This window comes from Anser brachyrhynchus, assembly GCF_964034855.1.
Source record: "Anser brachyrhynchus genome assembly, chromosome: 1".
In the NCBI taxonomy this organism is placed as follows: Eukaryota; Metazoa; Chordata; class Aves; order Anseriformes; family Anatidae; genus Anser; species Anser brachyrhynchus.
Genome location: NC_137694.1, coordinates 76,460,809 through 76,477,114, shown reverse-complemented (window position 1 = coordinate 76,477,114; position 16,306 = coordinate 76,460,809). Strand labels below are relative to the sequence as shown.

Genomic DNA, 16,306 nt, shown 5'->3' with positions numbered 1-16,306 from the left:
CTACAGACTACATATATACTGACTGCTCTAAGCCACACTGGGTGAGGGGCAGGATCACATCCTCCTGTTACACCTTCTTCAAATGAAGAACTGAGGGTCTCGCTAATGAAGGAAATGGAGAAGAAGGAAACCTCCCTATAGCTTATCACAAACGGCAAGTCCAAAAAAAAAAATAGGTGTTTATTTACAGTCTTCTCAAGTCCCTGCCTGCCAGATTGCTCTTCAGGGCTCCTCAGTGTGGCACAATTTAGAGCAGGCTTCTCAGAGCTGGTCTGACCCCACAGCAGGAAGGAACTGGGAAGCTGTGCCAAGTGCCAGCAACAAGCTGTCACCACACTGCATCAGGTGCAGATCATCTCCATTTCTGTAGGACAGGGCATTATAGCTGAATTTTTTTTTCCCCAGGGGTGAGGTAAGAAAGAAGGAGGTTATTTTTTTTTCTTCCCCAAAATGTAATCCTGGAAAGTATCTCTGAGCTTATTATGCTAGATAGGAACCTAACTAACATTTATTCTTCTGAAAATAACCTTCCTCCACCCCTAGCAACTGAACCAAGAACCCACATTGCCTTTCTAAGTTAAATACAGGCCCTGTTGACTCTTGGGAGGCCAAGATTTAAACCTCTTTGTTTTCTTAAAGCAAAACATACTCTCACAGAAATCACTCATCTGATTCATTTCCTCTGGCATTGTATTGTTAAGTTGAGAAAACTGAACATTTTGTTTAAACATCTTCCTCCCCCTCTCCTTTAGGGCCACTTTTCCCCTAGCTGGAAGAAAACCTGACTCTTAATAAGCCGTTGCTGTAGCTAATAGCCTAGAGGGAGGAAAGTCCCCTTATGAACCCTGAAAATACTGTACATTAACTCTTGTAAAGTAGAAAAATGAATGAACACATGTTATATATTACAGGCCAAAATTTTGATGGTAGGCTGCTGCAGACTACGTTTGAATTCATTTCATCCCTGCTTCATTGGCTTCTCAAGACTTCTGAACTTTAGACAGAAAACCTGGGTCCATATCACTCAGTTTCTGAAGGTCTTCTTCTAGCTGGAGGAAGAGAGCTGACCACACAAGCCCTGCTCTCATCTGCTGCAAACACTACTATTTTCTGAGATGAGAGATAAATGGAGACTGTATTAAGGGGCAGGCTGTAAAAAAGAAAAAAAAAAAAACACAAACCACTAATATAACAACCATATAGCATTCATTACCACACACACACAAAAAAAAAAAAAAGACAGAAACTCACTTAGGTTCCATAGCTATGCATCTGCTGAAAGAAGCCAGTTAACTGATTGCTAAGCATAGTTTAAGGGAGTAACCTATAACAGGCCTATGCTCCTTGTCAGACTCAATTATATACTGCTGTGGCCAAAAGGGCAGAAAGCAGAAGGAAAAAGAAATCCAGCAGCAAGTATATTAAAGCCTGTGCTTTTTTTAAAAAAAAAAAAGTTAACTGCAGAAAAATCTCAACTGCAAACTACTACCTCCCAAGGACTAAATAATTGTGTAAAAGAAACAAATCTGTTCAAACCACTTATTTCAGCTAATCACCTATAGGAGTCAACAGTAGGTTTTAAATACAACAGACAAAGACATGCCTTAAAAATGCTTCTGACATTGTGGCCAGCTTCCTAACAGCCCTGTCCTACACAGTATCCCTTACTTTTCAGAGTAAGGAATGGCTTGTCACCACACATGCCAGGCCATATTAGCTTTAATAACTTAACGTTTTGAAAATAGAAAGGTATTTCATATCACACCATCTTGGAGATGAGCTGCAAGTTACAGGGCAAGTCCAGGTGGTCTTTCCACAATACATTGCGATAACACAGTGGGGAGGGGGGGAAGGGGGTAGGGGGAAAGATACCACAAAAAAAGAGATTGGGACTGAATTGAAAAATGAAAAACATTGCAAGTTCCTAGATTACCTTCAATTCACATAAAAGCTTCTTTTATGCAATAATACCAAATATTAATGCTCCAAAAGTTATTTTTTTAAGAACAACCTATTTGCTTGACATGGAAAAACTCTACACAACAGTTATTGTTGCTGAACAGTTGAAATTCTACTCCACTGAAAAGCAATTACTATTACACACAAACATACAACCTGAGTTATATTGAGTAGATGGCTCAAGTGAATTATTGCTCTAACTGCCTCAAAGCTTTAGTTGGGCTAAACTGTAGGTAATAGTTTATGCTTCAGGTGGAATCACTCTTCTGGAGTAAGAAGTACTAGCAGAGACTCAGAGAGCCTGAATGCTCTGTGCAGTGTCAGAAGCTAATCCCATCTCTGCGAGGAAGGAACAATGAAGAAACAGCAGTCAGCATTAGAAAGTGGGCATGCTCAGACTTCCTAGCTGATGAGATTCAGGGCTCTTTAACACGTGTTGGGTAGTTACGTCACACACATTCTAGTCTGAGCAGTCTGCTTAATGCATCAGTGTGGAGAAAAAGAGGTGGTGGAGCAAGCAGATTCCTCAGAGTGATCTCAGTGCTGCAGCCAAAGAGGTTCTGATCTAGGTGCAAAACACTTACTCCCAGCACCCAGATCTAGAGCCTCAGCTACTGCCATTACAGAACAAAGGGCCAACAAGGGGGAAAAAAATCTAGATTCTCATCTGACCATCTCCATTACATAAGAAGCCTGACATGCTTTGGTCTGGGTCCAATCTTCCTCAGTACAAGGACAGTCCCAACCAGCAGTATAGGACTTCAGCAAGATCAGTAGATACCTTTCCCTTCTTACCACAGGAAACACTTCGTGCCTTCAGCACTTCTCTGCCATTCAACTCCTCTTCCCACACATTAATCACCTCACTTCATGCTTGAAAATGAAGACGGGAAAAAGAAATTTAGTAACAGCAACTTCAGTTCACTGGGAAACAACAGAAGCACAGGAACACAGGGAGGAAGTGTTTACGTATGCATAGGAACAGCCAAGAAAACCAACTAATAAAAAGACAAAATAAGCAAATTGCACCCTGCCTTAGTAACCCCCTAAAAAACATATCCCTCAGCCAGCTGCATACTGGCCAGGACTTTGTGTCAACCTGGTGCAGGTGCCAAAATTTCCCACTGGCAGCCACACAGGGTTTTTGCTCCTCCCCAGGGCTGCCCCTAGGCAGAGGGCAAGCTGGACTTTGCCTTGGGCAGCAGAACACTGTGGATGGTTAGAAAAGCCATGCCCTGCTATTTGCTTTGCTTAGGGTCCACTGGGCTTGCTGCTAACAAGTACTATAGAAGCTGCAGAAATAGCAACCTCCTGCACCAGGACTGCAACAGGGGTGAGCAGGAGGCTATGTGGGCAGTACAGGAGGACAGCCAGGCCGTCCCTCTGCCCCAGCTGCTGGTGGAGGTGACAGCAAGTTTTCCACATACTTCCCTCACACCTGTGAGCCCATGCCATCCACATGATGCCCTAAACATCACAGAAGGGGCAGCAAAGTTGTAGCTTGTCCATGAATACACCCCTCAAGTGATTTTGTTTCTTTCACTGAGAAAGTTTTGTTTCTCCCTCAGGCAGTGCACAGCCTTGAATACATCCTCTTGGAAAGGCCAAAGCACCTGAACTGGGCCTAAGTAATAAACCTTGTCCATTGATAGCTAAACCTCTCTCCACATAGAGGCTCCAGGGAAACAAGCTTTGCTTCTGCTTGTGTTGTACTATAGAAACTATAACCAGGAGAGAGAGGAAGAAGAAATGAGCACAGACAGAACATCATACGGTAACAGGCCTATACTAGTGATGCAGGAAGCTTTCTTCCTGTGCCATAGTCAGTGTTCATGTACACATGGACGTGGGTAAGAGCTGACTATCACACAAGAGAAGGAGGGGGACAAACCAAAACACACCAAACCACACTTCTACATCCCACTTCCCTCTGGAAGCAGACAGACATGGAGAATTGCTAGGAACCAGTCACATTTGATCTGTTGACTCACAACATGGATCATTAGTTAAGAATCAACTACTTTTAGATATCTACATTTCTTTGCACACAGACTAAAGTCACAGCCTGGTTGCTATGTTTATTCCTGATTATAGCTGGAGTCAAATCAGTTACTGAGGAGCACTGATGTTTGCCATAGAGGATATGAGAGAAGGAACACATACTGCATTCATACAAGCACTGATTTCCCCATGAAGTATGCAGGGCTATTCAAAGTTACATACAAACCACAGCACTGTCCAAAGGAAGACTCCAGCAGTCTTCTGTTGGCTTCTTCCTTCTATGAATCTTTAGTACCACTGGTATTTCCTCAAGGTATTAAAATTAGCAAGTGCTACTCATTGCCTTCACTGGCAGACATTAGCAGAGAATTCAAGCACCTTATGATGTTTAGCCAACAACCACCTAAGGCAGGGAGTATCTCACTTTCAGACAGGGAACATATTAAGTAGAGGACACAAGCATTCACAGCTTATCTGCCTGGCACAGACTAGCAGCCAGACACATAGGTACGAGGGTACAGTACAGCCATAGAGGAATAGTAGTTCTGGAGATGTCAGCAGTGTTTAAAAAACAGCATACAAAGGCAAGGACTCAGGCCTATGTGGCTTTCCAAGAGCTTGATTTCTTGCAGAAGCCACTACTTGTCTACTCATGAGGCCTCATATATTCAGCTTTTCCCCACCCAGCTAAGCAGTAAGGCTTTTCTTGCTTGCCTGAGAGTAAAGAGATGGAGTCACATACTCAGGTCTCCAGAGTACAAAGTCAGAAACCTAAACATAGAACAACTCTTCTTCCTTTTGTTGGGTTTTCATTGCCAGTGTCATGAGTGTCATTATGGATCAGCAAGGTAACTACCTAACCACACAAAGAGCTTTGTCTTTTGACTTTGACTCCATTCTCCCAAGCACCTCTGTAATACAAATGCTAATTAATGCTTTGCTTGTTCTTTTTTAAGTTCACAGTACAGGAAAAATTTCTATTGTCAAACTGTTATTTTAGTAGTTTCATCAGAAAACAAATGTAAGTCAAACAGGAAAATTAACCCTGTTGTTTCAGGAAGAAACCTGGAAAGCCTGAAGGTGACAATATCAATCACAATTATTCTAATTTAAAGAAAGCTATTTTTAAACACAGTATCTGCAGCTTGAGTTACTGACAGTTCAAGGACCTTTTTCATTTCCCTTTGACCTCAGGTTTTCTTCTCGGGGTATACTTTCTTTAAAAACAAAAATCAATACTAAGTGATCTCAACTTTTTTCCATCCCCTTCCATTGTGTGTCCCCCACCAGCTTTTTCACTTTAGCTGTAGTAAATTAACAAACCACAACCAAAATCATCATCTCAGCAGGGAAAAAGATCTAATCGTTTACATGAGTTATAGAGGCAGCTCCAGAACTAACAAGAACTTAAACACCCCTCAGTCTTGGTGGGGTGGGAAGCCATCATTCCAGATGGAAACATTCCCAAGATGCTCAATAAGAAATAAGATTTAAAACAGATTTTAATAATCTAAGTGCTGACAGATCCTTTAATGAAACAGCTCTAGTACTCAGTTTATAGCAGGGTAGTCTGAAGTTAAATAATAATCTAGTCCTAAAGTTTACAGCATAAGGTCATTAGTAATCTCTACATCCTTCAGCTTCTTCACAGTTTTAAAACACTTAGCAAACATTAATGAATTAAGCATCACATCACCTTCCAAATGAAATGAAAGGAATCACCATGATAACATACTGGATCTTCCTGCCTGCCTTTCAGGCTGCTCAAACAATTCACTTTCTCATCATCCTCCCCAAATACAATACCCCCCTCCTCCCTTATCAACAACTCCCATTGAACCCACTGTAGATGCAGAAGCATGCAGACATTTCAAATCAATGAGTGAAAAAAAAGGGATTTCTTTCATATTCTAAGCACCCTGCCATTGCAGAGTCCAGCATTATTTTCCTCACCATCAGCAGGTGTGCTCCAGGGAAGTAACACTTCATGCTGACCATAAAGGGGGATCAATATCAGATGTTATTAGAACAGGAGCCATGCTCCAAAAAGCTTCTTTTCCATTACTCCCACTCCCTGTGCTTTGGTTCATAACACATAGAGGCTGATAGCCCACAGAGCAGACTTCTTTCAAATGAAGCTAAACAGAGTGATCCATTTGTTAATGGACACTCAGCCTGCTGAATGAGGTTAGCAGTAACCCCAAAATATATGTACGCTGTAGACAGCAGGAGCTAAGCAATAGTTACTGTGTTCTACAGGCCAGTTCCTACAGAGCTGCACTATTTTTTAATACAGACTTAGCCACAAACGATGTACTCCAGAGAAGATGTGGTGATGCTCTTTAAATTAGCATGTTAGCAGAGTAGAAAAGCCAAAGCACCATAATGAAGGTTTCAGTTTCTTCCTTTTACATAGCACTTTATACAGTAAAAAAAAAAAAAAAAAAAGCTTGCTTAAATTCCTAGAGGCAGAGCTAATTGCCTAAGACAGCTAACAGACAGTGGAACCATTTTCTTAGTACTTTGACAACTCCGGAAATCCAGTTAGAGTAGTGCCCTTAGAAGGAAGAGCACATATCTAGAGTAACACCTCACCTAACCCGAGTTTTTTTCCCCCCTCCTTCCTGTGAAAGGAGCACCTGCACCACAAGTGAACTTGAATCGTACATACAATGCTAAGAAATCTTGAGCACTCTCTACTCGGAAAAGATAATATTCCTCCTGTAGAAAACATATACCAAGTAACCCACAAACAAAAACAAGAAATGAAGTGACGCTGAGCTGGCACATCACTAGGCAATGCCCAGCGATGCCCAGCTAGGCGATGCCCAGCATCTATTCACCAGACACACCTCTGCGGGTGACTACATGAAGTACCAAGTAAGAACAACTTCACAGTCAGACAGAAATCTTCCTGGGCCTTATACCACAACAGTCACTTAAAGCATATAACTTACTTAATACTCACCAAGAACTCAAAAGAGGTAAACTAGTATCACAGTACACACAGTTCCTAGCAGACTACAAGAAGACCAAATACAGAACCTCAGCTTTCTAGCCCTTCTAAATAGACAATGTCTCCTAACTATGGAGGAGGGGAAAACATATCTACCAAAGGCATCAAGAGTTGTGATTGATAAGGCAAGGATGTACAAGGGCTTAAGTAGGGCCAATTAGCACCAAAGGTAGGTTACAGAGTTCTAGTAATCCAGCTGATAAAAATGATGAAAAAGCTTAGAGCTTGAGCAAGATTCTGCCCTGTTGTGAGGTTTTTGGATTTCAGCATTACAATCAAGAGCAGGACTGTTTAAAGCTCTCCAGCATCGCTGCCGCAGTTCAGCTGCATTATAGGCCAGTCTGTGCTAACCTGCTTTTGAAGGAAAGGCAGCTCTGTGGGAATAACAGCATAATTACGAAGCACTGAAGATGCACGTTCTATCAAGACCAAGGTTATTTTTCTTACCTGTAAGCAATTTCGTCTTTGAACTTCCAGCTGCTGTTGCAGTTGCAGTACCTGGTCCTGTAATTTCAGCTGCTGGGAAAACTTTTTCTTCTTTTTCTTGTGCCTAATGTTTTGGGGGATAAGGAAAAATAAACTGTGTTTTTTGTTTGATTTTGTTTTTACAATGAATCAAACCCCTTTAGTACTGTTTTGAAACACAAGTCACTAGCATTGGGAGGTGGAGGTAGAGAAGAAATTGAAATTTTATCTGACCAGTGTTGCTTGGTCTTTCAGATACCCCAGTTTGGGTGTGTTGATTAGTAGCCAGTCATGGCAAGGGGGCAGACTCATCAGGGCAAACGTTGTCTGGTAACCTTCCTGCACCCCTGCCTCTCCTAGTGCCTTTAACAGTACATGACACTAAGCCTTGTCTCAGCAAGGCTTCCAGGAGGGGCTTCTGTGAGCCTTCAGGGGGGCGGCATACCCAGTGAAAGTCTGCTAGCCTGGAGGTTGGTTTTGATGATTTATAGAGTAGACGTGACAGAAAAAGAAGCAATTTTTGGTGTTCTTTTTAAAATGTGTTAACTTCATTAGTATTGTTGGAAGCTTTTTGACCATGCAAAGAGACAAAGAAAAACCAAGCAGGTGCACACAGACTTACTTAGATCCTCCCTTCTTTGTTTCATAACAAGTCTGTTGGAAATGTTCACTTGGCTAAGAGGAAAATTATTTAAGTTTGGACCCTCTTAGTCACCACTTCTGTCTGAATAGATCATGAGCCATTGTTTTCCTCCTCTGTGATACTTGTGCTGAGGGCAAGTTTTCCTAAAGTGACTGACTGGAGCAGGCTTTTGATTTTCTGGCTCAACTTCTGGCAAGGAAATGACTTGCTGCAGGATAGCAGCCCCAGGTAGATACCAGTGTAAACTTCATGCAGATAAGAAATGTAGTTACACTCAACACTAATTCAGCAAGAGCTTACAGAGTCTTACTAGGTTCAAGATCTTTCTGGGAGTAGAATAGAGACAGTCAGACAGTAAACAAGTCATACATTGTCACTGAAGAAGATTAAAAACTCTTGTTTGTTTATTTTTAATTTTAATGAGTGGAAACATTAAAAAAAAAAAAAGCTATGTTAAACATTAGCCTGGGGATCACAGAATTTGGCACAAGATCTTTCCCAGTTTCACTGGCATGTTTAAATACACATTACAAAAAGACAACTGTGTCATATAATGTAGCCCCATTGCTATATATAATACCTAAGCAAAGGAGTGATTAAGATGCTCAAGGCACTGCAGAGGCAACTAAAGTTCATAAGGTAGAACTTGTTTACATCCTTACTATGCTTCTTTTTGAAGGAAAAGAAGTGTTTTCAAATAAGGAAATATTTTCTCAGAAAGTATCTGGTTTCCTCAAACATGTTTGGAAAAAAAATCAATGCTTGGTAATAACAATTATTTTTCCACTGAGCTATGTTATCAGAGAACTTATTTCTAGCCTTGCTCTTGAATTGGTGTTTGAATTGACCTTGGACAGGGCTTGTTAACTTTGTTTTTTCCTGAGGTTCACTGGACTGTGGATGGGACCTGTTGCTATCACTAGCCCTGCTCTGCTCACCCAACTCAAATCCTGTGGGTCTGTGGGACCCTGCCAAAGCCTTCCTGGGTTGCTCCCTGATATTGTTCAGCTTACTGCCTTGCTCTCTTCTGGAACAAGGAGTTTTCATGCTATTGCTTGTTTATTTTACGACAAAGATGTTCCACAGTTCTGCAGGAGGTTTTCCACTGGCAATGTTAAGGAGTAATACTTAGCAGAAGGGATGGTCATCTCTAGACATTAGAGCAAAGAATTCATAGTTCTTGATTTCTGTTATTCACAACACTGTATTTGTATCAAGCTTTTTTTTTTTTTTTTCCTGGTACCTTGTTCTCACTGTCTTTTGGTAGAACACTGCTGATCTACTAGTTGACTTGTCACTTATGTTAAATAGATTTTACATTCTTTCAAGGTTTTTAGATGAAATTAAGCACTGCCATTCTGAAAATAATTATTTAAACCTGCCACAGTGCCCTCACACAGTCAAACTGCTGTTATTATACACAAACTCCAGGATGTATTCACTTCTGCTGTCTACAGAGAGTGGAGGATGTGTAGAAATGCCTGGGGTTATGCTGACATGCTGGATAGTTCAACACCCTGCTCAATGTTCTCTAAGTCCCAGGACATTCAGCATCGCAGTGATACCTGGAGGCAACACTTAATGGTTTGCTGGCAAGGAGGCTTATGAGCTTTTGCTCTTTTTTTTTTTTTTTTAATAAGTATGGAAGAAACAAAAAGCCAAGCTCAGAGAATTTTATGTTTACCTAGAAACGTACAATAGCAAGAAGGCAACTCCAACCCAAGACTGCTGCTGCCCCAGATCAGTTGATGGCCAGAGTCTTGGATGGGTAGCTTTCTCTACCACTCTAGTGCTGTTGACTGAACAGGAGCTAAGAAGTCTTAAAGTTGAATACTAAATTCCTAAATCCTAAACTCAGGCTAAGTTTCTAAGTTCCCCTTGGCTCCTGAGCAAAACTTGCTATATCAAGACCTGAAGGATGCAGACCTGAAGTATACAGTTCACTGCTACTGCTAATTAATTGAAAATATCATCCACATCACTGACTGGAAACCATTTCCACTGTATCATTATTAACCTTTACAGTTTTTGCCAGTGTCTAGAAGGCTTAAATGAGTTTGGAGAAACAATTTGCTAGGCACACTCTCAGTAAAAAGACAGCATCTGTCTCCAGGAGTCAAAGAGCAATACCTCTAGGAGCAGGGCATTTTGCTCTGGGCCCTATCCATCAGAATGCTTTATCTTTCCCCTAAGGCAAATGAAAAAAACAATCTGACTGGCTTTTCCTCCCTCTGCTAAACATGGTAACTACTAAGGTCATGAAGTCCAGCCTGCTACAATCACAGAACATACTTTTTAGTTAAGCCAGTTGTACAACAAATGCATTATGCAAAAATGCATCTCAGCGTTCCAGCATGAAAAAGGCAAAACGTCACAAATAGAAGGAGTAAGGTGTAGTAAATTGCTACATTTCTAAAACTTAATTTTTAAGATTTTGCTTCCAGCCCTGGAGAGGTGCCAGGCTGCTTTACAATGCAGTGTTTTCCTCAGTGTTTTGCTTCCCTGTTACCAGGTGCTGAACTGGCTAGGCTTCACGCTTGCCTCTCACACAACAGTCTTGGATCTTTGAAGTAATAATATGTGCATTCAGATGTTGCACAAATAACCATGTCATGTTTGCCAATTTTACTCTGCTTATCTGTGGTTAACAAACCATGCAATTTCTAGTTTCCTGCAATAAATTCGAGCATAATTATCTTGTAATCTTACAGGTATAAATATAATTAAACCAGTGAAACATAGTAATAATTACCAGGTAGATAACAAAGACACTGTGTTGGTCCTAAATGCTTGTGCATGAGGATGATCACATCACATGGTATTTGTATTTCTTTGATACTTTCCTTAATATCGTTGAGAACAACCATGTGAAACTGATTATCTTGTACATTATTAACTGGAGCCTTCAATTTAAATTGACTTTCCAGCTTGCAGGGCAATCACAGATTTTACATGGGACAGAGATGTGGCAATTTTGTTCTTTGATAAAATGCAAATGTCAGACTAAACTATGAATAACAATTGCAGTAACCCACAGCAAAGTAGTTGCACGGTAAATTGCATTGATTGTTGAGATTTAGAGACAGCAGAGATTCCTATGCCCTGCATCAGCTTCCTGACAGGAAATGTCATCTGCCAAACTTCCTGCCTGCCACAGCAGGGAAGGAGAAGGCAATAAACTTTCTTTACTGTGGCCATTGCGTGGCACAGGACATCAGGGGGAACTGCTCCCAGCTGGGCAGGAAGAACAGTGAACAAACAGGGAAAAGGGATGAGAAGAGGCAAGTACAGCGTGGAGGACAAGTTCAAAACACATGGGATGTCTGAAAACATTTCACTTGGATGTCCTTTCATTTTCTAACGTGGTATGAGGCTTAGACCACGATGTCTTTGTGGATATCCCTCTCAGAATGCTTAAACAAATAATAGTTTTTAAAGACCACAGAAGTACTCATGTTTTACATGGAAAAATACAGACTTCTCAAGCATATCCTAAGGTAGAGTAGTAAAATGTCTTCCTAACAGGCAAAGCTGAAAGGTCAGAATTGGTCATGCGCATTTTTTATAGAGGAAGGACAGAAAGTGAAGACCCACTGCATCAAAAAGCTATTCCTCATACAAATGCAGGCATAAAGGCAGCAGTTTTCCCAACTGTTAACAGAAGCTGTGCTGACTTTTTTTCTCCCTGGGGCTCATTCCCACATCAATTGCTAATATAGCAAGTTATATTGAATTGATTCTCGTCAAAGTTTGCTGATCAGGATCCAGACTTTCAAGCTGGCAGCAAGCCTTGAGTATGGATTTGTCATAATCATGAGCAAGGCTGGGGTATTTTGAATAAACATGGGCTCCCCTGGTGCAGTGCCAATTTGTCATCTGAATGTGAGAAGTGTATTTATGAGTAGTAAATGCCAAAACACTAAAAGCTTGGAGACTCCTGAGAACCCCGTCATGAGTCAGCTCCCCTATCTTGTGTGCCTAAGCAAAGCAAAGCAGTGAAAAACCCAGGCCTGTATTTGCATTTCAAAAGCATTTACATTTAATTTAATAATATTTGTAGTACATTCAGTGAATAAGCTGCAGTGTATTTCAAAAAAATATTTTATACCTAAACAAACCTGAACTAAAGTACTGCTTGACATGACTTAAAGGCCCCAGCAAAGCAGACAGTAACATGAGGTAGCAAACTGCTGGGTGCAACACCACAATTTTGCTGCCTACCACCTGCAACACCAGGCTGGTGTGGGGTGCAGCCCCCAGTGAGAGGGCTCCAAGTGTATAAGGTAGCTGTAACTGCTGTCTGGGAACAGTATGAGGATTCCCTCTTCAGGGGAAACAGACATCCTCTCAGGCTCGCAGGGAGAGAAGGAAAAGCAAGCCCAGCTTTCAGAGACTTTGCATCCCCAACTCTCCATCCCCCTCGGCAGCTTTGTTCATCCCTCTCCCACACTGCGGCCTCTCACCAGTGGGACAGCAGAAGTCACTTTTACATGTTCTGCTGGAGCTGACTCTTTTCCTTAGAAAAAGTGATTTTTCCTCTGTCAAACAGGATGAGGTCTCTCTGAAGGTCAAATGCTCTCACATCAACACAGGTGCTGTTTGCACAGCAATGCAAATAAGATGGCCACTGTACAGCCGGTGAGGAGTGCAGTAGGCTAAGGCTGGGGTTGCTCTAGGCCTCTGTTGGCAGCCAGCCATTCTGAAAGGTGATTTTAACAGCAAGAAATGCCGTGGCAGTGGGGCTGACACAGGGTCTGGGGCAAGGACAGAAGTGGGGCTCTGTACCTAGTCAGTGTTTCTTCTCCCATTTTGGTGCTAATGAGCCAGTGTCTGAAGCACAGCCTCCGAAGCACATGCTGTTTCTCCCGCAAGCACCAGCTGCAGAAAAATGTCTCTGTATGCCCATAGGAACAACCCTCACCCACAGCCAGGGATGTGCCTGGGGATCTGGACTACACCACTCTGTTGCTGGGCCCTGACCAACCCCCCAGCCCAAGGGGAGCGAGCAGTACTTCATGCCAAAGGCTGGACCAGACCTGCGATGTGCTAAGCACACACAGGAGGAAGCTGTACATCCAGCACGTTCAAGGCACGTTGCCCATTAGCACCAGATCAGAGGTGACAGCTTTTTGTAAACACCCCAGAAATAGTCAGATGTGAGAAAACTCTGTACTGTTTCCTGAAAACACAGTTTTGCTCCTTACCTTCCCTGGGACATCATGATGTGTGTCTTTAGCTGCATAATATCTTTCCTGGCAAGATGCAGCTGCATGCATACAAGTGATACAGGTGCTTCGCTACTTCATTCCTTCCTTGCCACAGGCACAGCACAGCTCTGCTCTGTGTATACAGCCCCCCCAAAAAAAAAAAAAAAGTTTATTTAGTAATGGGCCAGGATTTTTCTCAGCCTCAAGGGTACAGACAGGGACAATGATGGCCCTCCCCACCCCCCCTCCAAAAGAAAAAAAAAAAAAAAAAAAAAGCCCTCTTCCCTCTGAAAGCTGCATTTTACCTGGCACACTCAACCCAGAGCTGACTGGAGCCATCTTGTAGCCACACTGCACTACATTAAGACTACAGCAGGACCCCAGCCTAGTGTCCTTGCCCCACAAACGGACCCATGTTATCCCGGCGTGCCCCAGGCTGCCCCTTGCCTCAAGGGCCGTGAGCGTCGAATGGGCTCATCCCCCAGCCCAGCTCCAGGCAAAACCAGGGCTGCCTACAGCAAGGAAAGTTTCCTCTGGCAGATCAGTGCTGCTTGGAATGTGTCTCGTCTGTATGTTCCCTTGAGACAGCCTCCAAAATGAATCAGGTATTGAACCAGACCATTCCTGAACACTGACCTCATGAACCTGGGCCAGAGAAGCATGAAGCACCTCTCAGCTTGGCTGCCAGCACAGCCCCACAGAGTTTCTGTCCCTGCCTTTGTGTGTGTTGACCATGCATGTCAGGAGGAGCGTTGTCCTAATAGCTCAGCATAGCTGCAGCTGAGGAAGAAAAAGGTAGGGTTTGACGACTACATGTCCTCACAAAGCCTAGCTTGCTCCTGTTGCTTTCAGGGGAGGAGGCTCTATTTCATGTCTGTCACTTGAGGGAAGTGAAGTAAACAGGTAATGAGCACAAAATACCTCTTTTTTTTACCCATAAAATGTCAGGTACACGCTATTGTTCTGCTTACCTAAGAAAAATGACCGTTCCTTGGGGGGGGGGAGGGGAGGGGAGGGGGAGGGGAGGAAATGTGGCTTTCCTTAGGAAAAGTGACTTTTCCTCTGTCAAAGGCAGCAGAGAATGAACCTTTTGTGGTACGTGATTTCCTCAGGGGTTTTGCTGTTGCTGCTAATCGCTCTTCTCGTCTTGCTGCTGCTGCCCTTCTCCAGCAGTTGCTGAGGTGCAGGTAGCTGCCTTTTGTCAGGAATGGCAACTGTCTGATTTTCTAACTGGTGAGCACTGCATGAAGGATTCATCTGCCAGGAGAAAGCTAGGATATGTGACCATTCATCCACCCTAGGGGACAACCTCGTGAAGCTCAGCGACGGAGCTGTCAGCTGTGGCTTTCCCAGTGTGTCTGACCTAGCCCTGCAATAGCCAAAGTTTTACCTTCCCTTGTATCACATTGCTGCAGCCTTCATATGGTTGGCCCAAAATATGCCTCTTGATATAAGACTTCAGACTGGTCTGTTGCCCAGATTCAGGACGATAGACTGCTTAACCCAGCGCACAGACACTTTCATAGCACCACTGAAGCAAGCTGCTATTGCTCTTTCTTCACAGGTGGGGAAAGGCTCACTCTCTCCAGCACTTCAGAACCTCATTTTTTAACCTCATTCATCAAGCTCATTGAATAAGCACAGCACAAAGCCTGCAATATGAACTTTCACTAACATAGTGCAATTGTTTCTAGCAGTAACTAGCCATACCTAAAGCACATCATGTTCCCCACAATCATCAAGTAAGAACAGCTCTCTGCTGTGGGGTAGAGTCTTGTTTCACTTTGAACAAAATCCTACCGCACTTCTAATATGAGACTCTCTAGAGGAGGGCAGGCAGAACTTTTTCTTATGTAGAACAGCTGCTTCAATTCATTGATTCATGTGGGACACACAGAAATCTACACAATGGTGCTTTATTAAAAATGCTGTAACACAGACTGTTAAAAGCAGTCACAACACTATGTTAGCACCTTAAAGCTTCCACCAAGAACCATAGCAGTGTATTAAGCAGCCTGGTAAAACACACATTAAGAGATAAGCTCTTCCCTGAATGAATGACAAACTGATTATGCGAGGCAGACAATAAATATATGGAGTTGTTTTGGTGTTTAACCGGAGAACAATTGAGGTAGAGTGAAGAAGCATTTTCCACAGGAATACACATAATGAATTTTGTTGCGCATACCTGGGTCTTTCATTACTACACACTCATGCAGCTCTTGTGAATTTGATGCAAAATGCAAGCCTACTTTTACCTGAAAAAAAAAAAAGAACATACCCTGTGTCTTCAAGCAATGTAACTGAGTGTTGCTTCCCCGAATTCAGCTCTACAGCAAGCATGTGTGATGCACAGAGAACTGATGTTGCTGCCTCATATATATGCAAAGAGGGTGAGATTCACCCGTAATCAGAAATGTCTGGGTATCGCATCTCACTTAAGCCTTCAAAAGACACTGTGACTGATATATAGACATCATGAAGGAATTACACCCATAGTGTATTAGTAACAAAATCTTGATCTTATTTCCTTTCTTCAAAGGAACCCCAAAACCTAGGAAGTCAAGAGGCAGCTCTTATTCTAGGCTAGGGGTATCTATAAACATTAGAACATGATGACAAATCTAAATCCTGATGAAAAATTGCCAGAGGCCCATAAAGCTGCCAAAGTACAGTAGGCACGTTTTCACATAATTGCAACTCTTTCTTTCTCAAATGCTCAACCTAATTGACCAATTAAAGTATTTAATTTTCTGAGAAAGAGTCTATCATTAACTATAATTTGTTCTAGTCTCACCGGTCCTTTCACGGCTGCCTCTAGTGAAAGGACCATTATATATAACCCTCTCAATCTCCATATTACAGTGTGAAATTTTTGATAGTTTGCTATAAATAGGAATTGATTCATAAGGAGAATAATGAATTCATTGCCAGTCCTTTACCAACTACTTAATGACTGTCAAGATACATTAAACATCCTTAGCTCTACAATGGGGCCTGAGCTTATTCTTGGCT

The 16,306-nt window shown here is 42.4% G+C and overlaps 1 protein-coding gene across 2 annotated transcripts in view; it reads right to left on the bottom strand.

The window, feature by feature from the left end:
- The window catches only part of LMNTD1 (lamin tail domain containing 1), a 213,958-nt gene that overhangs the window by 185,244 nt on the left and 12,408 nt on the right, over window positions 1–16,306 (bottom strand). The window contains exons 1-2 of one of the 2 annotated variants that reach the window (XM_080586096.1): window positions 13,289–13,307; window positions 7,424–7,526 (exon numbers count right to left, since the gene is read on the bottom strand). The exons of the other annotated variant lie outside the window; for it this stretch is intronic. Of the exons in view, the coding sequence (XP_080442222.1) occupies window positions 7,424–7,526; window positions 13,289–13,305 (120 nt within the window). The 5' untranslated portion in view covers window positions 13,306–13,307. Of the gene's footprint in view, window positions 1–7,423; window positions 7,527–13,288; window positions 13,308–16,306 lie in introns of those variants that run through there. 2 annotated transcript variants of the gene reach the window in all.